This window comes from Heloderma suspectum, chromosome 2, assembly GCF_057233095.1.
Source record: "Heloderma suspectum isolate Gila_16-S chromosome 2, 16-S_ref, whole genome shotgun sequence".
Lineage (NCBI taxonomy): Eukaryota > Metazoa > Chordata > Lepidosauria > Squamata > Helodermatidae > Heloderma > Heloderma suspectum.
The window spans coordinates 309,982,577-310,010,195 of NC_139459.1; the positions used below are offsets into that span (position 1 = coordinate 309,982,577).

At 41.4% G+C, this 27,619-nt stretch overlaps 1 protein-coding gene across 4 annotated transcripts in view; it reads right to left on the minus strand.

Annotated features, from left to right (window-relative positions):
* IFT122 (intraflagellar transport 122) overlaps positions 1 to 27,619 on the minus strand; it is a 91,325-nt gene that overhangs the window by 20,280 nt on the left and 43,426 nt on the right. For all 4 annotated transcript variants that reach the window (XM_084840243.1, XM_084840244.1, XM_084840242.1 and 1 more), the window contains 5 exons: positions 25,676 to 25,873; positions 22,484 to 22,624; positions 19,930 to 19,983; positions 9,584 to 9,745; positions 263 to 429 (listed from right to left, as the gene is read on the minus strand). In XM_084840243.1, the coding sequence (XP_084696369.1) occupies positions 263 to 429; positions 9,584 to 9,745; positions 19,930 to 19,983; positions 22,484 to 22,624; positions 25,676 to 25,873 (722 nt within the window). The remainder of the gene's footprint in view (positions 1 to 262; positions 430 to 9,583; positions 9,746 to 19,929; positions 19,984 to 22,483; positions 22,625 to 25,675; positions 25,874 to 27,619) is intronic.

The following is a 27,619-nucleotide window of genomic DNA, read 5'->3' on the forward strand; positions in this document are numbered from 1 at the left end:
AATTCACATGAGGAGATAGGGGCTATGATCTATAACTGTCATCTGTTATTGATTTATACAGCATCTTGCAAAATTAGGGCTCTCAAAGTCTCTCACTAGGTACAGACTATAAGAATCTCCATCCCACAGTTCTCTTTGCTTAAAATAGGGTATTTTTTCAATCTGGGTAACCCACAGCTTGCAAAACCTGTTGAAAACAAAGCAGGCAATATTCAGTTGAAAATATGGCAGCGGATTTCTCTGAAAGACAGATGAAACATACACATCAACCCAGCCCTGATCTCCGCTGATTTCTATGGCCTTCATGTGCTCGCCCGCAGTAATGTACATCTCCACAGCTGCTTTTGGTTCATTGATGTTTTTAGCCCAGTCTGCTTGTTTTGTGATTAGCATCTTTGTATCTTTGGGGTCTCCAGAGCCAAGGAATTCCTGAGGAAGTGCAAGAGATGACATTCTTGATTAAGCATCCTGTAATCTTTATTGTACCAATTACCAATTCCAAATACAAATTTTCCTACCAACTCACATTTCAATATATTCTTGTAACTAAATTGGTGCTTATACCATTCTAGGAGTAAACAATAAAGGCAGAATTTACTAAATCAACTGATTACATTTAAGCATGCCTTGTATTACAAAATACGCACACACAAAAACCCTCACAGATTGAGCACAGAGAAGACAAATCATCTATAGAAAGACCCATTGGGAGGGAGAACCAGTGAAACATCAGTTTTTGTTTGCTTTCAGTGACTTGCCAAAGCAAATTCTCTAAATAAAGTTAAAGACAGGTGATGGTTTTCTTTAAAGAGCTCAGTCTCACAATGTAAACCCATGGAGTTAATCAAGAAATCTGATAAAAACCATGTTGCACACATAACAGCATAGCTGGCTTGCTTAAGGAAAGGATTAGCAAACATGAGAGACTGGAATGTAATATTCAGCCCACACACTTGATTACATACAATGTAACATTTTACTGATCTTGTGCTATGTGTGGTTCAGGAGATAAGAATGCTGGACTCTGAAGGAGAGGATCTCTCCTCAAAGGGCTGTAACTCAGTGGTAGCGCACATGCTTTGCATGCTGAAGATCCCAGGCTCAAACCCTATTATCTCCAGGTATTGGTGGGAAAGACCCCTGCCTAAAGTCCTGGATAGTGATTACCAGTAGACAATACAGAGGTAGATAGACTAATAGTCTAACTTGGTATAATGCAGCTTTTTATGGTCTTCCTAAGTGATCATGTGATAGTCACTCTCTCCTAGTTTCTCCATCCATAAAATGATAACCAAGGGCCGTAATCCTATGCATGTTTAGACAGCAAAAAATCCTACAACTTGCAGCATCCCAGCTATACTGGCTGAGGAATTCTGGGAATTGTGGGACTTTTTTTCTTTCTAAACACGATTGTTCCCAAAGAGGCGTAAATTGTTGCAGGATTGTTGTAAAGAAACAGCAACTCAGTTTTGACTTAAACAGAGATGTAGCACATTTGATCAAAAACTCAAAATGTTATTTAAAATACTTATGGCAGATTACAGAAAAAGGGCCTACTACTGGGTGACCTGTTATGTAAGTCCTATTAGCTTTAGGGAAGTTTTAAAGAGAGAGAGATATACACACACAGAAAAGAAACAGGTACATTAAGTTGCTACAAAAAGCAGCAGAGACGTCTTGTTGCTTGAAGCGTAGTAAAGACATACTCAGAATGGAGCACAACTTTATGCAAGCTTGCAGACCATCATATCATGTTGGGTTGTGATGGTGTCACAAGCCAATTTGGCACACTCCTACAGTGCAACAGAGTGACATAATGCCATGGTCAAAGAAAGCATTCTAGGTGCGGAAAAGCACCAAATGACAGGACTCCCCAGAACTGGAGAGAGATGAGGCATTATTGGGGAAGATGGGGTGATATTGTTGGCGACTTATGCATGCAATGTTCTAAAGGCATTTAGGCCACTTTACACTGGTGCAAGCCCCATGCTCAATAATTGGAAATAAACTATTAGAATGAAGGTTGCAGCTGATATGATGCACGTAGCTTAATCTTAAACATGTCTACACAGAAATAGGTTCTGCTGAGTTGGGTCAGACCTGCCTCCACTTGCTTTGCAAATGATGCTGATGGAACTATAATTGGCAGACATCCTCTTGTGTACCACTGCACATATTTAGGTGTTTGCCACCAAGATATACTATTACAACTGGAATGAAATAACATCTCTGAATTAGCCATTCGTGAGCCTGGTGTATAGCTAAAGTAAGCCTAGAATAGCTAAAGCTACAGTAAGCCTAGAATAGCTAAAGCAAGCATAGAATAGCATTTGCAGAACATTAAATTCAGTTTTGCTTGAGAACATCCTGCTGTTCTTCAGAGTCCAGTTGTAGGCCTTGCTTGACTGTTAAGGTAAGCCAAGAAATGAGAAAGCCAGTGTTTGTTTTGTGTAATTGCGTTTTGTAGCTTAGATCACTCAAATAAATTAGAAGCAGAAAGTTCCTTTTCCTGAACTGTAATTAATTACTTGTGAGTTGACTGTAATGTGTGATTTGGTATCCTGATAAACAGTCTAAGGCCACATGTGCTGTGCCCAGATTAAGGGATCCCCCACTGCAAACTGTCCAGGGTCATTTACAACCATCAAGGCTCAGGAGACAGGCTCTGGAAATGTCTAGTAGCCTAAGGCTAGCTAGCAAAACAAAATAAAAAAAATACAAAATCAACGTATTTCTTTAAAAAGAACAATTTCCAAAGCTGTTATTCCTTTAATAACACAATATTACATGAGAAACCCAAATCCAGCTTTCCGGACTTCATGTGCATGATGTGTCATTAGCTCAGAGGCAGACAACCTGATGCCCTCCACATATTTTGCATAACAACTCCCTTAATCCCCGACCACTGGCCATGCTGGTTGGGGCTGATGAGAGTTGTCATCCTAACATCTGGAGGACACCAGGCTGCCTACCCCTATATTAGCCCATATATAGAGCTCTGCCAGTGACAGCCACTCTGAAAAGATGTCATTTTCTTCTAACAGTGCAAACCTACTCATAAGTAAGCCCCAATTAAGTTCAATGGGGCATTCTCCCAGGTGAGTATGTATAACAGGAGTGGGGAACCCTTTTTAGTCCAAGGGCCGAACTCCAATCTGAGAAAGGTCTTGCGTGCCACATTCCATCTGTGGGTGGGGCCAAAGGCAAATTGGGTGTGGTCAAAGGCAGAGTAGCAGGGCCAAAATGCAATTTTTGTTGATTTTAAGCCTACTCAGAAATAAGCAGGACAAACCTCTGCATGTCTACTTAGCAGTAAGTATGAGCAGCTAGATTACTCAGAGGTAAGCAGGACAAGCTTCACAAGTAAGCAGCCCAAATCACTTAGAAGATTCCTCCCCAGGATCTACCTCCTCTTCCCTGCTGAGAAAGCTCTGATCTCTAATCAGCAGCTGATTGGTGATAAGAACACTCCCCTGCTGAGCACTGAGAAAGGGAGCATTTTGGTGAGGAATTTCTGAGCAGTATAAACACTTGTTGTTGTTGTTCAGTCGTGTCCGACTCTTCGTGACCCCATGGACCATAGCACGCCAGGCCTTCCTGTCCTGCGCTCTCTCCCGGAGCGTGCTCAAGTTCATATTCATTGCATCCGTGATGCTATCTAGCCATCTCATCCTCTGCCGTCCCCTTCTCCTTTTGCCTTCAGTCTTTCCCAGCATCAGGGTCTTTTCCAGGGAGTTTTCTCTTCGCATTAGGTGGCCAAAATATTGGAGCTTCAGCTTCAGTATCTGTCCTTCCAATGAGCACTCAGGGTTGATTTCCTTTAGGATGGACTGATTTGACCTCCTTGCAGTCCAGGGGACTCGTAAGAGTCTTCTCCAGCACCACAGTTCAAAAGCATCAATTCTTCAGCGCTCAGCCTTCCTTATAGTCCAGCTCTCACAGCCATACATTACTACTGGGAAAACCATAGCTTTGATTAGACGGACCATTGTCGGCAAGGTGATGTCTCTGCTTCTTACTATGCTGTCTAGGTTTGCCATAGCTTTCCTCCCAAGGAGCAAGCGTCTTTTAATTTCATGGCTACAGTCACCGTCTGCGGTGATCTTGGAGCCCAAGAAAGTAAAATCTGCCACTGCTTCCATTTCTTCCCCTTCTATATGCCAGGAAGTGATAGGGCCAGATGACATGATCTTAGTTTTTTTAATGTTGAGTTTCAAACCAGCTTTTGCACTCTCCTCTTTCACCCTCAACAAGAGGCTCTTGAGATCCTCTTCGCTTTCTGCCATTAGGGTGGTATCGTCTGCATATCGGAGGTTGTTGATAATTCTCCCAGCAATCTTAATTCCAACCTCTGATTCATCCAACCCGGCATTTCTCATGATGTACTCTGCATATAAGTTAAATAAGCAGGGTGACAATATGCAGCCTTGTCGTACTCCTTTCCCAATTTTGAACCAATCGGTTGTTCCATCTCTGGTTCTTACTGTTGCTTCTTGACCCTCGTACAGGTTTCTCAGGAGACAGGTAAGGTGGTCTGGTACTCCCATCACTTTCAGAATTTGCCACAGTTGGTTGTGATCCACACAATCAAAGGCTTTAGCGTAGTCAATGAAGCAGAAATAGACGTTTTTCTGGAATTCTCTTGCTTTCTCCATGATGCAGCGAATGTTGGCGATTTGATCTCTAGTTCCTCTGCCTCTTCGAAACCCAGCTTGTACTTCTGGTAGTTCTCGGTTCGCATACTGCTGAAGCCTAGCTTGTAGGATTTGGAGCATCACCTTGCTGGCATGTGAAATGAGCGCAATTGTGCCATAGTTTGAACACTCTTTGGCGTTGCCCTTCTTTGGAATTGGAATGTAAACTGACCTTTTCCAGTCTTGTGGCCACTGTTGAGTGTTCCAGATTTGTTGGCATATTGAATGCAGCACTTTAACAGCATCATCTTTTAGGATTTTAAATAGCTCGGCTGGAATACTGTCATCTCCGCTAGCTTTGTTGTTACTAATGCTTCCTAAGGCCCACTTGACTTCACTCTCTAGGATGTCCGGCTCAAGTTCAGTGACCGCACTATCATGGCTATCAGGGACATTCAGATCTTTCCTGTATAGTTCTTCTGTGTATTCTTGCCACCTCTTCTTAATCTCATCTGCTTCTGTTAGGTCCCTGCCTTCTTTGTCCTTTATCATGCCCGTCTTTGCACAAAACGTTCCCTTGAGATCTCCAGTTTTCTTGAAGAGATCTCTAGTCTTTCCCATTCTGTTGTTTTCCTCGATTTCTTTGCATTGTTCATTTAAGAAGGCCTTCTTGTCTCTCCTTGCTATTCTCTGGAACTCTGCATTCAGTTGGGTATATCTTCCCCTTTGTCCTTTGCTTTTCGCTTCCCTTCTTTCGTGAGCTATTTGTAAAGCCTCATCAGACAGCCACTTGGCTTTCTTGCATTTCTTTTTCTTTGGGACGGATTTCGTTGCTGCCTCCTGAACAATGTTACGGACCTCCGTCCATAGTTCCTCAGGCACTCTGTCTATCAGGTCTAATCCCTGAAATCTATTCCTCACCTCCACTGTATATTCATCAGGGATATGATTTAGGTCATACCTGAACGGTTTAGTGGTTTTCCCTACGTTCTTCAATTTAAGCCGAAATTTTGCAAGAAGCAGCTCATGATCTGAGCCACAGTCAGCTCCAGGTCTTGTTTTTACTGACTGTATGGAGCTTCTCCATCTTTGGCTGCAAAGGACATAATCAATCTGATTTCGATATTGACCATCTGGTGACGTCCATGTGTAGAGTCGCCTCTTGTGCTGTTGGAAAAGAGTGTTTGCTATGATCAGCATGTTCTCTTGGCAAAACTCTATTAGCTTTTGTCCTGCTTCATTTTGTACACCAAGGCCATGCCTGCCTGTTATCCCGGTGATTTCTTGACTTCCTACTTTAGCATTCCAATCCCCTATGATGAAGAGGACATCTTTTTTTGGTGTTAGTTCTAGAAGGTGTTGTAGGTCTTCATAGAACCGATCAACCTCAGCTTCTTCGGCCTCAGTGGTTGGGGCATAGACTTGAATTACTGTGATGTTGAATGGTTTGCCTTGGATTCGTACTGAGATCATTCTATCATTTTTAAGATTGTACCCCAGTACTGCTTTTCCCACCCTTTTGTTGACTATGAGTGCTACTCCATTTCTTCTAAGGGATTCTTGCCCACAATAGTAGATATGATGGTCACCTGAATTAAATTCGCCCATGCCTGTCCATTTGAGTTCGCTGATTCCCAAGATGTCGATGTTCAATCTTGCCATCTCATGTTTGACCACCTCCAGCTTACCTTGATTCATTGATCTGACATTCCAGGTTCCTAAACAATATTGTTCTTTACAGCATCGGATTTTCTTTTCACCGCCAGACACATCCACAGCTGAGTGTCCTTTCGGGTTTGGCCCAGCCACTTCACTCTTTCTGGCGCTACTTGGAAATACCCTCTGCTCTTCCCCAGTAGCATATTGGACACCTTCCGACCTGAGGGGCTCATCTTCTGGCGTCATATCTTTTAGCCTTGTGATACGTTCCATGGGGTTTTCTTGGCAAGAATACTGGAGTGGGTTGCCATTTCCTTCTCCAGTGGACCACATTTTGTCAGAACTCTCTGCCATGACCTGTCCGTCTTGGGTGGCCCTGCACGGCATAGCTTATGGCTTCACTGAGTTACGCAAGCCCCTTCGCCACAACAAGGCAGTGATCCATGAAGGGGAGTATAAACACTACACGCTACTAAACCTTGCCATTTAAGTCAAACTTGCAAGAGAAAAGAAAAGTATTAATCAAGCACAGGGAATTGCAATCTGCGTTTCAGGAAACTTTCTCCTCCCTCAGCCATCAAGCAAAATTCAGAAGTCTATGTGTACCACAGCAAAGCTTTTGTTCAGTATGTAATGGACAGAGTAAGTCTGCAATGAATGATTCATGAGACTATGCAGTTCACTGGTTTTCAGGGATTTTGATAAGAAAAATACCATGGAAGACTTTAAAAGTCTCGTCATCCGCATATAAAACTGTCACATTCTTCAAATAGTGTACAATTTAATTCTGCATGGGAATTCAGTTTTCAGACATATACAAAAACAATATCAGCATTCATTTGCAGGCTCAAAGAAATCAATTTCAGAGGTTATTAATTCAAGGTTGGTATCATGAAGCCATGTTGAGGTGCACCAAGGGTGTTTTCACCACATTCTTATGCAGCAATCCAGGTGTTAATTGCACATACCTGAAGGCTCTGCTGCATGCACAGAGCTGCATGCAAGCATAAAGCTCTGTTTGCCTCAATGGCAGGGAATGCCCTTCATATGCAAGAGGGATGCACGGACAGCACACGCCTCAACACTAATGAACATGGGGTAGCTCCTGCTTGCTCAGTATGTGTATTGGAGCTGACAGCACTATGGATGGTAGCACTGGGTCACTATCACACATCATTTTGCACTTTATCAACCTGCAAATGCCCTGAAGAACTGTACTTGTGACAACGTAGTTGCAAAAAGAAAAAAATAAATGTATGTTCTTGTTTACATAGCCATGCCAAGATAAAATAGAGGTGAAGCAAGAGCCCTGATAACCTAGTGATTCCCCTGCACACATGCATACACTCTCCCTGGCTTAATTTGTTTCAATGTTTGATTTTGAAGTGAATTAAGAAGATAGCCTATCACATAAAACCCTTAAAAGCCTGTCAACCAAAGTGTATTAGCATGGCACATATCATAGTATTTATACAAAATAAAAATAGATGATGCATCACTCCCTCTAATAGTGAACTCTCTGCCCTCATGCCAACAGAAATGGGGCCAAAAGGAGCCCCTGAGAAACAAGGAGGAGGTTTCAGCATGCTCAGAGGAACCCCAAGGTTTGCAAATATGTGCGCTGGCGCATGTGTGTGTGTATTTGAAACCATTGGGTGAGGTTATTAGGTGTTTTGGGGTGGGGTGTCAACAGTATGTTGATGGTACTCAGCTCTATTTCTCCTTGTCTTCGGAGTCGGCTGAGGCAGTCAGTGAAGATGCTGGACCAGTGCCTGGAGGCTATAACGGGCTGGAAGAGGGCCAATACACTGAAGTAAATCCTGACAAGACAGAAGCTCTGTGGATTGGTGGTTCCCAAGTCCAGGACTTGGGTAAGCAACCTGTCCTAGACAGGGTTGCACTCTCTCTGAAAGAGCAGATGCGTAGCTTGGGAGTATCCTAGATCCATTCCTGTCACTGGAGCCCCAGGTGGACTCCGTGGCTCAGAGTAGTTGGGGCCAGCTTTGGCTGATTTGCCAGCAAAGGCCTTTCCTAGATAGGGATAACCTAGCCACGGTAGTACATGCGCTGATAACTTCCTGATTAGACTACTGCAATGCACTTTACATGAGGCTGCCCTTGAAGGCGACTTGGAAGTTGCAGCTAGTGCAAAACGCAGCAGCTACACTGTTGACCAGAACATCTCATAAAGATCATATAACACCAGTTTTAAAGGAATTGCATTGGCTGCCAATACGCTTCCAGTCAGAATTCAAGGTTCTGGTGATGACATTTAAAGACCTAAGCAGCTTGGGACCTCGATATTGGAGGGGGCAGCTCTCCCTATATATGCCTGCCTGAGGACTGAGATCTCTTGGAGAGGCCCTCCTCTGTGTCCCACCAGTGTGAGACACACACTATGGTGGGATGTGGGAGAGGGCCTTCTCTGCTGTGGCACCCTGGATGTGGAATGCCCTCCCCCTGGAGGCCCAACTAGCACAGACATTGGTTTCATTTTGGCGCTAAGAAAAAACTTGGCTTTTTACCAAGGTCTTTGAGGGCTAAATGCATTTTTAACTGTTTTATTGTTTTAGATTTTAATTGGTATTAGTTTGTTTAATAATTTAATATGTTTTTAGCGATATACATTATTGTTTTATACTGTTTAAATTGATTTTATCTGTATGCTGCCATGAGACAGGGTGGGATACAAATGTTTTAAATAAATAAGTGTGTGTGTGTGTATTCTAAAAATAACAACCAACAGGGGGTCAACACTCCTCCCCCTCCCCACACACAGCTAGACCAACAAGAACTGAACAAGTTCTGTGGACACCAGGAGTCATGGAATGTTGAGTATCTGTCGTAAAAGAAAAATGGAAAACCAAGGGGAGAGAGTGAGTTAGTTCACTTACGCTTACTGTTTCTTTTCTGTTTCCCTGTAGCATCAGGCCCTCTCTTCTCCCTTAATTCCCTCCTGTTCCTGAGCAACAGAAGAATATGCCCTAAGGAAGTTCTTTTTCATCTGCTGATGACAGAAAAATCTCCTATCAAGTGCTGTCCTAGGCATCCTGCCTGGATTGCCTAATGGCAATGCTGGTCTTGCACCCATGTATATTAAGGTGCAAATATAAATGTGGTCTATATGGTGCACAGTACCACCACGTAGGTTCCTGAGAGGTCAGTGATGTTCACTGAGAGTTTTTAACAAGCATAACAACAGAGGAAGATACATGAGCCAAAAGGATGCAGCTTGATTCTTGGTCACCAGGGCTAGTTTGAATGAAACCCCATAACGAATATCCACATACCTTCGCATAGTCAAACATGCGCAAGTCAGTGTACATATCAAGAGCCAAGTTTTCATGGCCACTTCTTTTGTACAGTTTGGCTGCCTCATGGAACTTCCCCTGGTATGCATAAACATCTGCTAGAAACAGGTCATTGTTGTTCTCTCCACGCTTCTTCCTCTCCTTAAAAAAATAATAAAGGACAGGAAATATTTTAGCAAACATAATCAGGCAGGAAACAGGATTGGCTAGAGCCACTGAAAATATTAAGCTATGATTCACAAAGCTTTTAAACTGGATTACTTGCATTTAAACCAACTTAGCCCTATTGACATCGAGAGCATTGTCTGTAAGCTTTCAATGCCAAGTCTTCCCCCTCCCCTCTCCTACCCACAACATTCCAGTAAAGAATAGAAAATACCTTACCACAAAAAGAAAAAGAGGATTCAAAAGGCAGAAAAGAATCTCATCTAAAAGCAAGTACATGTTTCATAAGGATGTTCAAGTTACTTCTGATTTTATACTTTTTTTTAACTATTGAGGCAGAAATATTTCCGAATGTTTGGTCCAATCCATGATATTTTCTAGAACAGCTTATCTGACACCTTATTTATTGAACAGCAAAATGAATATAGTGTGTAGGCCAATTTCCCAAGAACAAATCCTGCGTTATGACCCTGGCTTGTCAGGGGAGACAACCAGAGTTCCAAGTTCAGATATTATGCTAACCAAGCCAGGAAAGTAGGGTCCCTGGCTTGTTTACAGCTGTTCCCACTAGCAGGAAGAGCCAAGCAGGAGCAAGTGAGTCACATACAGTAATACACTGGTTCACTCATAGTAACCCAGACTGTGACATATGAACATGGCCACTGCCTCAGGTGGCAAAACGCTAAAGGCAACCTTTTGCTAAAAACTAACCATTCTAAAGGGCTGTCTTGACTTTTGCACCTCTAAGTACAGCAGTTTCAGTGAATAAAACATTTTGTAACATATCAACCAACTGCAGTTTAGCACTAGCATTTGTCTGTGTTTATGAATATGATGTGTAAATTATAGGCAGTTTACACATGCAGGTTTCCCTGATGACAGCCAAGATCTGGGAACAGGTATCAACTCAAGTTTGGCAGTTCTCAGAGATGCAACCTATGCAGCATACCTCCCACTTTATTCCTACCACAGTGCTGACTCTGTGCTGACTTTGTCTACAATGGAGTCCAAGTGCAACCTCAAAAGATATATGGTTCCATGCATATGATACCATGCATCAACACATCCAGCATGAAAGACTGTGTATTTATAATGTTCAGAGTCTCCAACAAGATAAGACATAAAGGAAATCTATGAGGAACTGGCTGAAGCCATTTAGGGTTCTTTCAGATACTTCCCTCCCCCTCATTTTTTAAGCTTTTTTATTTTTACCCAGCCTTCTTCAGCACGCGCAGACCAAAAAAGAGCCACATGAAGGACTAGTTCGAAACTTATTCAAATAAAATGATGCCTGTCACTGAGGCAAATAATGTAGACTCTCTCAATCAAAACATTGATCCAGGCTCAAAAATACTTGAGGAATTCATCAGCAAAAGAGCACAGTAGAAAAGGCAGCTAGATGCTGAGCAATTTAGTACTGGGCAAATATGTACCCTGAAATACAAATTGCCTTTATGCTTATATGATTGATTTAAGACAACTCTTACTCTCATTCCCCTGAAGGCACTTGATGGTGAGTGGAGCACCAACATGTAGAAGCTGGGTGGAACCTTATTTATTTATTTGCTTTATATCCAGCCCTCACTTAAAAGCAGTGGTGCTCAAGACAGTGCCTTGCGCTATATTCTTCTGAGACAACCTCGGAGTGTCACACAACAGCCTAGGATAAGCCTTGACAATAAAACCTGAGGAGTTAATAAATTGTTAGCTTGGATCAATTGTGACTGATAGCTTGTAATTTAATGAGGAACTAAATACTCTCAGTGGGAAAGTGATCACGGCTTAGTTTGGCACATTTAAGAAGTGTTCCTGGAACAATGCCAAAATAACCATTAAGACAAAGATGCTGACCCACCAGACTTATGTCCTCATTACCCTCTTGCATGTCAGTGAGAAATGAACCACTACTAGTTATCAAGAAAGGAAGCTCAACAGCTGTCACCTTCACTGTTCACATTGCATCGCTGACATTTCTTGGTAAGATAAAGTTATCAGTATTGTTATCCTTTGCCAGGCCAACCTATGAAGCATGTCAGTTCTTCTCCAACAGAGATGTCTGTGCTAGCTTGTGCATGTGCAGAAGGTGCAAGATACCAAAGGACCATGCTCACTTTGTGGTGAGAAAGCTAATGGAAAAACACCAAGAAGTTGACTGAAGTTGTCCAAAGCTTCCAAGAGACACAAAGAAAGAAGCTCTGGCAAACATGCAATAGATTTTGGACTAGCATACAAAACTGTTATGCAAAATGGTTCCTGTAGCATGATAAATGGAAGTGTAAGAAGCAGAGCATTGACCAATGAAGCTTACAGATGTGACATTTGCAGCATGTACTATTGATCCATGACTGGACTCTTCAGTCACCAAAGAAATTAATTCAAGTCATCCAAAGGGATCCTGCAAGTCAACTGCTTTACAAAGACTGATAATAACTATGTAGCACATGTATTTTAGATGAGGGCCTTAGGAGCAGATGCTTCTCACAAGCCCTTTTGAAATGAACACAGGCTGCACCAGTGTCTTTGGAATGTACATTTTGGTTCATTCATCTTGAGAATCTCAGGTTTAATTTGTAAAAAGTTTCTCTCTCTTTAGGTTGTAGAGAAAGAAGTGCGAACAGCCATTAATTGAAACCCAGGTGAAGTTTGGGGGGGTCCTAATTCGCACCTGCACAGTTTCCTGAGCCTTTCAATCAAGTCTATTTATTTCCCTTTCTTATCAGTTGTTATATGTTCTTCTTCCAAATCCTGCTAGGAAATATATGCAAATTGGACAAATTTGAAGAATGTATATTCTTTTCATTTTTCCTATTTGTTGACATGTGTGATTCTTGGCAAAGCTCTTAGCATTCTGATGAGGTTAACAAAGGCACTCAAAATGAATACATGAACACAAAAATAAAAGGAAATTTCAAGTGCCTGGTAGCCTTGGATTTTAGAGCATAATATGGATTTAATAACCAAGCTTATAAACATCAGAAAGTGTTGTATCGCTTATTTCTATTTTAAAAATTAATGGCGACCATCTGCACTATCAGTGTGTTGTTATGGTGATCAACACAACAGAAATGCCTATAATTTTTAATTAAGTACTTTGCATTTTAAATACAATCTTTTCTAGCTAGAAAACATGGCACTGAATATAACTTTTTTTTAAAAAGCCATCTCTGACAGACAGCTAAGAATAAATTTCAGTGAAGAACTTTCAAAGTCACCACAATGGAAGAAATAAAAATATCTTCCCCGGGATGAACAAATCTACAATAAACCCTCCAACACATCCCTCCCCGCTCAGTGAAATAAATGGAAGCCTTCAAGAAGGATTCACCTTAATTGGTTGCTACCTGCCATGAAATTATGTATCCCATGCTCAGGAACAAAATCAGTTCCCTTTAATGAAATGAAACTTTTGTGAGAAAATGTGTGAATTTTGTGTGTGTGTGTACACACACACACAAGTGTATACACACACACACACACACACACACACATGTGCGCGCATGCATGGATGAACCTGCACACAGGTGCTGGCAGAATTCAAATGAGATCAATTACTGCTCTAACAATGCTACATACCTTTAAAAGCAATGGCCTTAACAATATCACTCACTTTTTTGCCTTAAAAAATCTGAAAGGAAAGGTTGGACAGACCACCTGGGTTACTTTTTAGCTGTTCAAAGTTTCATCCTGTCTTTCAATCCTGTCAGAACCGGCAGCAGGATCTAAGGATATTTATGTTACTTAAAAAGCACAGCGTGCCACTTACAAGCTTTTTATTCTTTAGTACGTCTGTCATTCTGTATCAGTTACACAGAAGCTGGCCTTGCTCTAAGCTGTGCAATATGCAAGAATTTAATAACCTAGTATCTTGAAGCAGTGATTAAAATATACCTCTCAATATTGTTCATTGTACCCCTCCCTTATTTGAAATCTGCCTGGTAGGGAACACTTGCCACCTTAATCTTCTCCCCTTTCCTCTCCTTGAATCCTCTACAAAGATTATTCAAGAGGGGGAAATAGAGTCTCCTTTTATTCTAATTACCCACTGAACAAATTCAATTCCTCTTTTGCCTATTTCTCACCAGGCACATAGAAGGTTGCCTTATAATGAGTCCACCTAGCCCAGGATTGTTGACACTGATTGGCAGCGGCTCTTCAGGGTTTCAGGCCGGATCCTTTCTAGCCCTAACTGGAGAAGTCAGAGATTGAACCTGTTGAACTCTTCCCCTCTTCTTCTTCCTTCTAACCTCCTAACAGGACAAATTTCCAGATATGCAGAACTGATCATTCATAGGAACAGAAATTGGATAGAGGTTAGAGTTTGTCTATAAGCTTCTTCAAAGAATCCTAATAGGGATGTTAAAAAGAAAGAGAATTATTTATATCTTAAATAAATAATTCAAAACAATATTAGAATCACAGGTACCTTTACTTATGAGATGGTAACTGTTAGTAATGAAAACTGTTGCAGTTTGTCTAGTTTCCAGAGCAAACCAGCTAAACAGAAACCAGTTCTTAAAAGGCAGAACAAAACACAAGTGTGGTTGGGGGATCCAGTGGGTGTTTGAAGGCTGCCACATTTCTGAAATCTTGCTTCATTTGCAAGGATCATCGTAATTGTGTAGTATTGGTTTGAACCTGAAGTTACAAAAACTAATTCAATTGTAAATGTATTCTGGGATTATTCTATTTCACTAAACAAATGCAGCAAACCACACAGAAGTGTCCTAGACAGAAGTTAGCACAGGATGAGATTTGAGCCCATTAACTCTGCATCAAAAGAGATATGCAAATATAGACAGATGCATATGACTACAAATTATATACGGAAGATGTCTTTCTTCTTTCAAAATATCAGCCTAGCAATTCCAAAACACATCCAAGTTGTCCTGTTTCAAGACCGCAATAGCTAGTTGGGCTGAAATTTATCAGACTGTTGCTGAAGGTAATGCATATTCCAACTGGCTTAGAAAAAAACTTAATCTGACAACATAATAAAAGACTCCAAAATTTGGCAGTCATGTCCCTCACTCTAATTAGTGACAGTCAGTGACAAGGTATCAATGAGAAGAAAGCTCAATGTTATAGGGTACAGGATGCTTAATTAGCCACATCACGCTTCAGCAGCAGGACATGCATAGCCACTGTGGACTTCCCTTTTGAAGTACAGGGAGTTACAAGGGAAGGACAGACCCTTCTGTAATCCGGCCCGCTGTGCATCTTAACTGATGGACAATTAGACCATATTAGCTTCTACCTCTTTCTAACTAATTTAATATTGGAAGTTTATGTCCCATCTCTTCTGTAGGCTGTCAGTGTTTGAAATCAGTACAATAACCTTCTATTCCCCCACTTCTGCCCCACAAGCTTTTTCTTCTTTATGAACTCTCCCTCATGCATCTTAAGGGCTTATCCTACACACAATCCTACAAACTATACCCCAACCACATTTCGTCTTCTGTGTGATCTTCTGCAAGTTACTTGCCAGTGGCACTAAAATAGTCCCCATGGGATACAAGCAAGGGAAATACCCAGTGCTGAAGGATCTGGACTCACTTGTAATACTGCTGTGCTTTCTCCCTTTATAAAGACAGAGAAAGAGAGAGACTAGATCTGTGCTGAAGAAGGAGGAAGACATTTCTCCTTTCCTGCCCTAAAGGGTCTCTCATCCCACTATGTATTTTGTCAATTCTGCTTCATCTGTCAAAAGTGGGGATGTGAAATTGACAGGTGCACTGAGAAGGACAGAGCCTTCAAATGAAAACCACATACCCTAAAATAAAATTAGCTTGACAAAATGGGAAGAAGTGGAAGATCGGCCATTTTATGTATTACAGCAAGGGAGCAAAGAATTAAAAAAAAGAAGAAGAAGCAAGGTCATAAAATGGGATGAGTAGAAAGCTAGGGGTGAGGCAATTGGGTCACTAGTCATCAGTAATCTCGCAAATAGTCACACTATGCACCTTACATTCTACACAGCATTCTCAACTGCTATGGACGCTCTACCTGGCAGAACAAAATATTGTGAGCTGGATGCTTGGATAATGCAATATCCCTGCAACTGAAGTGGTATCAGGAAGAAAATGTCTGGATTTATTAATGTATTACATTTATACCACGTCTTTCCACTAAAATAGTCCTCAAGGTGGCTAAAAATAAAATATTGGTATGTGTGTGGGGAGAATACAAAGTTTTAATTAAAACACTAACAACTCATCCAATAAAAACACATCAAATAAAACAAAAATAAAAGTAAAAGATAAAGATAAATAAAACTTATCAGTAAGAAATAACAGCGCCCACCAGTTTAAAACCCTGATTTGGCAGCAAATCAGCTTAGATGTCAAAAGCCTGTCTGAATAAAAATGTCTTTGCTTACTGACAGGAGGATAATAGAGATGAAGCCAGCCTGGCCTCCCTCGGCAGGAAGTTTAAAAGGCTGGGACAGCCACCAAGAAGATCCTGTCTTGTATTCCTGCCAAGTGTGCCTCCCAAGAATCTTAAAAACCTGTGCAGGCTCATATGGGAGAACCTTGTCTTTCAAATAGCTTGGTCAGAAGTCATGTAGGGCTTTATAGGGAATAACCAGCACTTTGAATTTTGCCTAGAAATGGACCAGTAGCCAGTGAAGCTGTTGTACCAAGGAAGTTCACATGCTCCATATAGCTGGCCACAACATTGGTCAATAGTCTGGCCACAACATTCTGGACCAGCTGAAGTTTCCAAACACTTTTCAAAGGCAGCCCTATGTAGAGCCCATTACAGTAGCCTAAACAGGATGTAACCAAAGCATGTGTCACTGTGGCCAGATCTGACATCTCCTGGAACAAGAACAGTTGGCGCACTAGTTTTAACTGTGCAAATGCACTCCTGGCCACCAATGAAACCTGGATCTAGCCATTCATGGATAAATCTATCAGCTGCTATTAGCCGTGATAGCCAAGTGCAACCTCTAGGTTCAGCAGTAATATGACTCTGGAAAGCCAGCTGATGGGGAGCTGTCACCTTGTGAGCTTCCTGGCATCATCTGGGAAACAGGATGGTGAACTAGATGGACGTTTGTGCTGAGAAAGCCAGCAAAGCTGTTCTTATGTCAATGGATTAATAACCATACTGATACCGCATTGTACTGCGATTGTGTGGGCAGTTCTTAAATCATCCTGAGACCACATGGCCCTACTTTCTCTCTTTTCACTGGATCTGCCCCAGACAAGAGTGAGTTCTGGCAGGAAAATTATCTCAGCTAGGTAAGTTCACTCAGACCTAGCTTCCAAATAAGCCTAAAGTAATGAGGGGACATTTATATGAGGTCAGCTCTGAAATGTCTGACAGACCTCATGCTAGATGAAAGGAAAGAGGGTAGGGATGACACTTTGCACTTTGCAGATAAAATTGATCAGATTAGGTGTGTTACTCTGCACACTGTGGATACAGTTAGTGAGCAAGAGGCGGCCTGTGGCAAACCGGTTTTGTGGGATCGGTTCCAGCTTCTTCCTCCTGATGAAGTGGACAAGGTGCTTTCATCTGTAAGGCCGACCACCTGCTTACTTGATCCTTGCCCATCTTGGCTCATTATGAGCTGCAGAGAGAGACTGGGTGAGGGGATCAAGGCGGTGGTGAACGCCTCCCTTGAGGAGGGAGTGATGCCATCAGCCCTCAAGGAGGCAGTGATAAGACCGCTCTTAAAGAAGCCCTCCTTGGATCCTCAAGTTCTGAACAAATTTCGCCCAGTCTCAAATCTGCCATTTTGGGGCAAGATGATTGAGCGGGTGGTGGCGGTGCAGTTGAAGGCACACTTGGAAGAAACTGATTATCTAGACCCATTTCAGTCGGGCTTCAGGCCTGGGCATGGGACAGAAACGGCCTTGGTCGCCTTGGTGGATGATATGAGGAGGGCTCTGGATAGGGGTGAATGCTCCTTCCTTGTTCTCCTCGACCTCTCAGCGGCTTTTGATACCGTTGACCACGGTATCCTCCTGGACCGCCTGGAGGGGTTGGGCACTGGAGACACTGTATTGCGGTGGTTCCGGTCCTTCCTCTCTGGCAGGTACCAGAGGGTAGCACTGGGAGAGGAGGTTTCGGACCCGTGGCCACTTACTTGTGGGGTGCCACAGGGTTCCATCCTCTCCCCGATGCTATTTAACATCTATGTGAAGCCACTGGGGGCTATCATCAGGAGGTTTGGGGTGCAGTGTCATCAATATGCGGATGACACGCAGCTCTACCTCTCATTCAAATCTTCACCAAGGTTGGCCGTAGAATCCCTGTCCAAATGTCTGGAGACGGTGAGTGGCTGGATGGGGAGGAATAAGCTGAAGCTGAACCCTGACAAGACCGAGGTACTTTTGGTGGGAGACAAGAGGAGGCTGGGGGATGTTGACCTGGTGTTGAATGGGGTACGGCTACGCTTGAAAGACCAGGTCCGCAGCCTGGGGGTCATTTTGGACTCCCAGCTGTCCATGGAGGCTCAGGTGTCAGCTGTGAGCCGGATAGCGCTGTATCAACTCCATCTGATATGGCGGCTGAGCCCCTTCCTTCCCGACCATCTGCTCCCATCGGTAGTACATGCCCTGGTCTCCTCTCGTTTAGACTACTGTAATGCGCTCTACGTGGGGTTACCCTTGAAGACGGTTCGGAAGCTGCAGCTGGTACAGAACGCGGCGGCTCGCCTGATTAAAGGCAGCCGCCGGCGAGATCACATCACTCCAGTGCTGAAGGAGTTGCACTGGTTACCAGTTGTTTTCCGGGCCAAATTCAAGGTGTTGGTTTTGACCTTTAAAACCCTATATGGTTCCGGCCAGCCTATCTTAAGGAGCGCCTCCAGCAACACCAGACAGGCCGCTCAACAAGATCAGCCTCAGATGGCCTTCTCTCTGTCCCATCAGCCAGGACAGCTAGACTGGTGGGGACGAGGGAGAGGGCCTTCTCTGTGGTGGCCCCCACTCTGTGGAACTCCCTCCCTAGGGAACTCCGTCATGCCCCCTCTTTAATGAGCTTCGGTCGTGCATTAAAAACGTGGTTGTTCAGGCAGGCATTTGGGGTGGGTTAGGGTATTTTAAAAAAAAAAATTATGGTAAAATTTATTGTTTTAAATTGTTTTATGGTGGGTTGTACATCGCCCAGAGTGGCTGGGTGACCAGTCAGATGGGCGATTAATAAATTTAATAAATAAATAAATAAATAAATGACCAAGCAACTGCTTTTGCAGCCATTTTCAAACCCAGAGATAGCTACCTCTTTGTTACGCACAAAAGTGCTCTGTGCAATTTGAGAGACCTTGCCGTTCATTTTCAGGCGTCATGGCTGACCCAGAGACTAAGTACAACTATACAAGAGATGATGGGCTGCTTCCGTAATTCGAGTGCACTTTGTATTTTTTTGTGTTTTGTATTGAATTAGAACTGCTGCATTTCTTCCTACCTCCAATTTCACCCATGTCTGTAGCAAACTTATTTTGCCACTGTGATAAAACAAGGACAATTTTACTACAAAGTGGCTGCAAAAAGAAGATTGCATCCTTACACAGGAGACAAGAACCCCAATTAACATCTGCACAAAGGATTCCCTTTAGATTTTTCATTGTGGATCCACAAGTTTTGCATTACTACATTATCCTACAGGAAGGTCAGAGTGGAGATAGATTTGGTTTTCCTTTAGACTCCTCTTAGTAATTATTCTATAATTAAAAATCTATCAAGTCATGGGCTAAGAATTTGAACAGGTTAAGAGCATGAAATGAATGCTGCAAGCCCCAAATTTTACTCCCAGCTGTCACTGATTTGTCATGTGACCTTGGGCAAGTCATAGTACGTCTGTGCCACTCGCCCGGTCTGCAACATGGAGATAAAAATAATTACCTATCTCAAGAGGGTGATGTAAGACTTAATGAATTCCATTTTATAAAATACTTTGAAACAAGCCATAGGAATCTTCAACATTATAACAGTTTTAATTGAATATTTAAGACATTTCCCATTTTTCATTCCATTTCTGTCATAAGAATGGATCAAAGTCTGTGTATATCAATCATTACACCAAATAAAAAATACTCGGCATTTAAAAAAAACTTTGAATAGACTTATTGTCCCTTTAACATTGTGCTGGCCTCTATACTAAGTGTGCTTTATCTGAAGTCACATTTTGCAGTTCCCTTTTTTCTTTACCTCAATGCTGTTTATCAATTCTAGATATTGAAGATCTCGCACTCTGGTAAATGCCTATTGAAACACAGGAGGAAAAATACATCAGCAATATGCTAATATTTTGCATGTAAACAGCCAGCAGGTATAGCGTTGTCCACTTATACTGACTGTTAATTATCATGTATAGCAGACAAAAATTGCTACCAGGTACTACATAGGTAGCAGTGACTGTTTATATGCGACTGTTTATATTTTGCATGAAACAAAATGGAGTTTCTAACTGAGTATCTGGTATGAATATGCTGTATAAAAATGAATTACATGGTGTCAGGTTATGGCAAGCACATTAAAAAAATGCAGCTTTGCAGTAAACATAATCTCACATGTATAGGTATGGTATTAATTCAAGCATAGAATAAGTCTTCCTTTGTATTTATGCAGTGTCCAGCCTTATTAAGAACCAGAACCCCATGCATTATGTTCCCTTGAGACATATTGATACCAAGTCTTGTAGGAAAAAAATGGGTGGACTTGCTTCAGTCATTATCTAAAGCGCAATCCTATACCTACTTACCTAGGAGTAATTGCTCAAATAGACATATATAGGATTGCAATGTCTACAAGACAGGGCACACAATTTTCGATACCCTTCTACCCATTAGAGCCCCCCCCCCCCCCCGCATGTGTTCCTAAGACCTACTCTTAAATTTTGAAGGATCCTTTGGAACAGTATTGGAAATGGCACAGAGGGCTGGTGTGTGTGTGTGTGTGTGTATGAAATCAATGAAGTGCCATTTTTTGGTAGAAAGGCAGGGTACAAATAAAATAAATAAATACAATTGGGTGCCTCAACCTGTACAAGCACAGGTGCTTTCCAGTCGTGCACAACTACCACTGGATACAACCCATTATTAATAATAATTTCTCTTATGTCTAAACTCTGTACATACTCTGAAGGCATACTTTCTTAAAACTCTATATAAAATGTGGTTCTAAATTTGCTGAAAAGGACTGTTAAGTAACAAGGATTCACATTTTAATTCACTGAACTGTTTTGTATTCAAAACAGTATTTAGCTATAACATCAAAATATCTCCTTTGTTTAATGGAAGCTTGCCTAAAGAGAAAGACAAATAATTAATCATGATCCTGGGCATGATCTGAAGGGACATGCTACAGCAGGGGTGGGCAAATGCAGGTCCAGTGGGCAAATGCAGGTCTGGGGGCCAAGTCTGGCCCTCTGCGGATCCCAATTGGACCATCTGGGTTTCCCCAGAATGCCCTGCCCCCTCTCCCCTGGTCCTGCCCCCCTTCCCCCAAACACTTACCGTTTGGTGGTTTCCCAGCTTTTGTGCAGTTTTTCCCCTATTCTAAAAGCTTGAAATGCCTCTTCTAAAGCTTAGTTACTGGCAGTGAGAGCTTTAAGCTAAAATATGCTGGCATTTTGGGCCCGCTCCCATTTGCCTTTGACCTTGCCCACCACTGGAATGTGGCTCCCAAGAGCATTTCCAAAATTGAAATCAGCCCTTGGGGTTAAAGAGGTTCCCCATCCCTATTCTACAGCAACCTTGTTATAGCCAAGCAGATCTGGTTCTGGTCAGTGCCTGTGAAGGGAGACTCTGGGAACTCCATATATGCCATGGTGCTCACTTCCATGATGTAAAAAAGGTAGGATGTAAATGTAATAAATTAGTACCTTTTCCTATGCTGCCTCAAAAGTAACTTGGAAATAGGGGTCAGTACAAAAGCTAGAAAGAATTATTCTAGCTGATCCAAATAACTTTGAGTGGAGACATTTAGCAGACATTCAAAAACAAGAGGGAGAAGAAACAAAGCCCAAGCAGGTTGTGCTCTCTCTCTACAAGTTTGTGTAGAATGTCTAAAGCAGAGCCAACGTATCTCCTTGCTGGAGGAGACACATGTGCTCCATATGTGAAGAAAGGCATGTACTGCCTCAACACGTGAAGTCTGTGTATCTCCCCACCACCACCACAAGAGGACATTTAAAAGGAGATTTTCAAAGCTATAGTGAATGAGAAAGTGTCAAAAATAGAATTCCCACATTCAAAGCTAAAGCTGGAGAAGAAGACAAGGACTGGCTAAGAAATCTATGAAGTTAAGAAACAAAGTGGGCTTATACTACTACTTTAACAAATCTTTTCTGCCACATAGTGGTCAACACAGGCAAGGCAGTAAGAGACTAACATGGGTAATTTTTCCAATAATAAAAAGGCTTATTCTAATTTAACTTAATTTAACTTAATGTTAACGATTAGCTATATCTGGAATGCAAACAGAATTAAAGGATTTAATTTGCTTTTTAGAGATTGAGAAGTAACATGTACATTATAACCTCTGGTCAGTGAATTAACTGCTCTGCATTCTGAATAGAAATTGAAGAGAGAACATATTATAATTTGTTTTACCATGAAATTCTTAAGGGGTTGAAGGGATACTTTATACTTCAAAATACATAGTTCCAACGACATAGTAGAATATGTAAGTACAATTACTTTACTCTAACCACATTAATATAAATTACAGAAGATTCAAATGCAAATGTAAAGTGCTTTACCTTCTTAGCAGTTTCAAATTCGAGTCCTTCTAAAGCCTCCATAGCCAGTTCTTTCCAATCTGTGTCTGTCACTCCTAAACAAGCTATCTTATAGGCTTCTTTGAACATTTTTCTTTCCAAGTATTGATACATGGGCGCTGACTGCAAATTTTCATTTAAAAAACCAGAGTAAAATATTAAGATACTGGTTCCATTTTCTAAATTTAATAGGCAAAATGACACTATCATATCACAGTCACATAACTGTAGTGCAAACCAATATTTCTGCATTTCCCACTAAAACTCAATAAAGAAAATTTCAGAAATAATATAAAATACAATACCTATTCTACACATAAAATTACACAATTTAGGGTGCAATCCTATGCAGATTTAGACAGAAAAAAGTCCTACAGCTCCCAGCATTCCCCAGCCAGCATAGCTGCAGGACTTTTTTCTGTCTAACCTGCATAGGATTGCACCCTTAGCCTAATGCCCCAATTCATCTAAGGAGACTTGCATGCGTATCACTTGCTGGATCAGGAATTGTGGGATCTGATGCACATCCAATGTGTGGATGCCACCTATCTGCACTGCATTGCTTTCAATAGGATGCACATTTGAATGTGCATCTCCATGCAACTTCTGGCATAACAACTCACATATAAATACAATTTTTAAGTGTGACTTGTTGAATCAGAGTGTTCTCTCTCTAGTAGCAAGTTTCACTAAAAAAAAACCAAATCTCTGGCAGATGTTTCCTACACAGAAAGTTTTGTAGAAAAATCTGAGTAAATTCCAAAATGCGTCCCCTGCCTAACTTGTTCTGTTGCCAAACTGTTCTTACAGATGGCAGTTTGTTTTCTTTCTCTCTGAAGCAACAGAATGCAATTGCTCTACCCCCAGTTATGGCAGCTTTCTAATGTTTGAAAATGATTCCCACATCATTATCCCCATTAATATTCCTTTCCTTAAGGCTATGTTTACAACCAATCCATAATTAAAAATATATTTTCATGCACCTACTGCCTTCATCTAGTACCTCCATTATTCTTGTGCTATATCAAAATACATTCAATGGGCAGCATTCTATACTTACCCTGAACTAGTGGAATGGACTGCTAGCGCAACAAGAACTAAATGGAAGAATGGGGCACCCCATTCTGGAAATGAGTCTTGCTGCTTGTTTCTGTGCTTATTTTAGGACCCACTAGTTCCTGTTGTGCTAGCAGTCCATTTAGCTAGTACACCAGAACTTGCAGAGGCACAGTGGCAGTATAGGATATAGCCTTTAGATGTAGGTGGGAAATCTGTCTTACAAAGCGTGAACATTCTCTCACATTGAAATACATTCAACATTTTCTCCTGCCTCTTACATTATGTATTATTTCATCTTGACTGAACCTTTCCATCTTCTCCAGTGTAGCAACTTAATTGTGATGCTCAAAACCCAACATGGCACCATATATACCTCTACTTCTGTATTCATTTACTTCTTTTAAAAGGGATTTCAGCATGAGCCTAACTAGTGCCAAATAATAACCTTATTCTCATCCATGGCTGGCAGAAAATCTTCCATTACAATCTAAATGGTATTTGCTGACTAACTGCCTAACATCCAGTTTACGATCCATCATGAGATTCACATCCTTCTCTGCAAGTCTACCGTCTTTTGTATTAGTATATTTATTTTCTACAAATAATGCATCTTTGCTGACATTTATCTTGTAGTCAAATTTATCAAGATTTTTTAATTTCTAAAACTACCCTCTGAAGTGCCTGAAATGCCTCTTAGTTTTGAGTCATCGGTAATTTTTATAATTGCGTTGTCTACTCTTGTTCAAACAATCATTTAAAGTGGTGACTACTGCCTGATCCAAGCCAAACCTCTATATAACACTTGCTATATCCCCCAATTTTCTCTTCATTTAAATAAAAATCAAGCAGGAAGAAAGTGAATTCCAAACCCATTTTGTTCTAGGAATGGCATTTACTAAGTCTTTGATCATGTATATTCAGAACAGTTAAATTTCAACTTCCTTCTGCCACTGTTAGTCAGCTGTGGATAGACATGAAACGCAAAATCATAGAAGAAAAAGCATATGCGTGTAGAGTAGAATTTAAACAAATAAAAAAAGTATATATATAGTGTTTCATATGAAGTCATAGTTCCATGGAAGATAGTGGTCTGGTTCAGACTTACCTCTCTTGGGTTAATAAACTAACTTATGCATGACACTTGTGCTCAAGCACTCCATTTTTGCACTGACCCATACCTCCTCCCTTCTCAGCATGCCACAATTAACCCAGGAAGTTAATCTGTAACATCCAAATCTGGTAACTATGGTTACCACAATCAGAACAAGCCAGAATTTCAAACCAACTTTAAACCATAATTTAAGATCCTGGATTGCTCTGATACTGGCAACCATAGTTTTCTGGTTCGGATATAACAGAAACTATGGTTAACTGAAGATTACCAGGGTTAATCACTACATACCATGAAGGTGGTGGTGGAATGGCACATGGATAAAGCATGCAGGCACAAAGCTCATGCATATCTTGGCTTATCAAACCATGATGTATACATCTGAACTGCATAACTATTACTGTTGTTCTCAGGAAAAAGACCAAACATTATAGTAAATACTTCAGCTGTTCTGTTTCTAGAACTTCCTATCATGCCTGAACAATTGTTTCGTTGAGGTTTCTTAGGGACAAATCACACTGGCTATTGGTCTAAAGTATTTTATACAATTGGTACTTGAACAAATCAACAAGCAAGAATATGCAGATAATAAGTTAGTACTCGGCAGGAACTTCACCACAGCAAAAAATAAAATAAAATATAAAGAGAACAAACCACTAGGCCTCAATTCTTCAAACATTAAATTGGGGAAATGACAGCAATAAAGTGAAAGGGAAGAGTAGGAAATTGTGTTTGGTAATGTAAAATCTTATTGAGTTTTCTTGTCTATCTAATATTCTTCTGTATTGTAGTGCTCAATGGTTGACAATAAACTTTCATCTACCCACTTACCTACCACAGGAGGATAAGACAAACTACCCATTTCTCCCCGAAACACACTACTTCAAACATGAATCATATATGAAAGGCCAAAGAGACTGTGGCGAAATATTTGAAACTAACTGGGTTTTGGAACAGGTTGAAATGCTTCAGCTATGGAAAGAATGAACAAGGTTAAAAATTACCTGGGGAACTTCAACAGCAGTCATGGAAAAAACATGGAGGCAGAAAATTTTGGAGCCATTGTATCCCACCACAAAACCCTGAAGTTTTTGCTGATGGACAGGAAAGTTACTAGCTTTGATGTTGAGATATCCCCCTCCAGAGAAACAAAGCATGTCCTCACACTGTGTATTCCAAGCCACACTATTAGCATTGGGTTCCTACTGGGCACATTGAACAGATTATTAAACATGCAACAAATGAACACTTTTAAAAAAGCAGCTGACAACATTAATCTCTAATAGGCAAGAGAACTCAAACTGAAGTATTTTGGTTCATTCTTAAGATTCATGTTTAGAAATACATAACATAAAAAACATAAACCACCCAGAGAGCTTTGGCTATTGGGTGGTATAGAAATTTAACAACAACAACATAATTTTGGTCAAATGCTTGCAAAATAGCAATAAAGCTTCTTGCCTTCAACAAAATTTACATGGCATTTCTGCTAAAGCTCCAGTGAAATTATTATTTCATTATTTGGCACTCATTATTTCAGTAAGGATGGTACAGAAGTGCCCTTTTTTTAACTGTATATCACTGTGCTGACATCCTATCAGAACAATAATACACTGCTCCCTAACGAGACATATTGTACAATCTTTGGTTTTTGCATAAATAGGTTTGTACAGTGTCAAAATCATTGGACACTTACTGTGAAGGTTCCTTCTGATTTGGTGTAATGGGAGCCATTTAACAATGGGTTAACTCCTCCTAATTCTCAGGAAAGACAGTGACCATGAAATGTGTAGATCTTTGCACTTGTTTGCACTAGGCTCAGTGCCAACAGACTCTTCCCCAGTTCTATCCTATGGCCAAGCTTGAGAAAAGTTATAACCAGAGGGGAAAGGTGGGGGAAAAGAGAAACCTTCCCCATGGGTGTAACAGAAGCTGGATCATGGCATTACATATGAGAATAGTTCCATAGTGTTGCTTCCAATTCAGCCACCTGAGACTAGGGTGTGGTTTGGATGCCTCTATCCCACCAAACCAGAAGGAACCTACATGCTAAGTGTCCAATGTTCCATTCTGTTTTGTGTGAGAAGGCATCCAAGAATGGGATAGGCACAAGCTAACCTAATACTAGGGTGGGAACGAAGGTGGTTGAATCTATGAGGGAGGAATAACGTGCTATAACACTTGTCTTCCAAAGGCTGGATCTGATGAGGCGACTGTGTCTGATTTGTAGTCCTTGGTGAATGTGTTTGGAGTAGACCATGTAGCAAGCCCAAAAGTGTCTGTGTGGGATGTGTTAGTAGAAAAAGCTGCCAAGGTGATTGCTGCTGCTCATCTAAAATGTGCTGTAACATGCAATGGCTTTGGTGAATGTTGGGCCTCGTAGGCTGTAGCGATACATGACTTGAGAAATCTCACTATGATGTGTCAGTGTATCTGATGGATGCCATTATATAAGTTTCGTGTATTCTGAGCACATCTAGCTTGTGCCATGCCTGCTCAGAGCATGAGAGTGCTTGGGACAGATGAAAGTCAGGATGCATTCCTGAGTCCTATGAAAAAAGGGAGTTTATTTAAGGAATGGAGGGATTGGTACAAAGTTCGGGCCAAACCAGCCCTCCTGGGATCCCAGTCCAGAATATGTCCAGGTTGAAGCTCCAGTTGCTGGCAACTGACGAAGTTGGCCTTGACACTGAGCGCCCCATTGATGTGCTGCACAATTATAGACAAAACAGTATGCTCTGTTCATGTCAACAGTGAGATAGCCTCCCTGTGGAGTGTACGAGATCTAGGTCCAGTTTGACTACTCATGTTAGCTTTCATTGAAACATTCTCCATCTTGATGATAGAATCAAAGAGGCACCATCTTAAAGTATTGGCAGCCATCTGAGGCAGCCTCCTACAGTGGAAAGACCCACAGGAAGATAGTCTTATCAACTGCCTTGTTGACA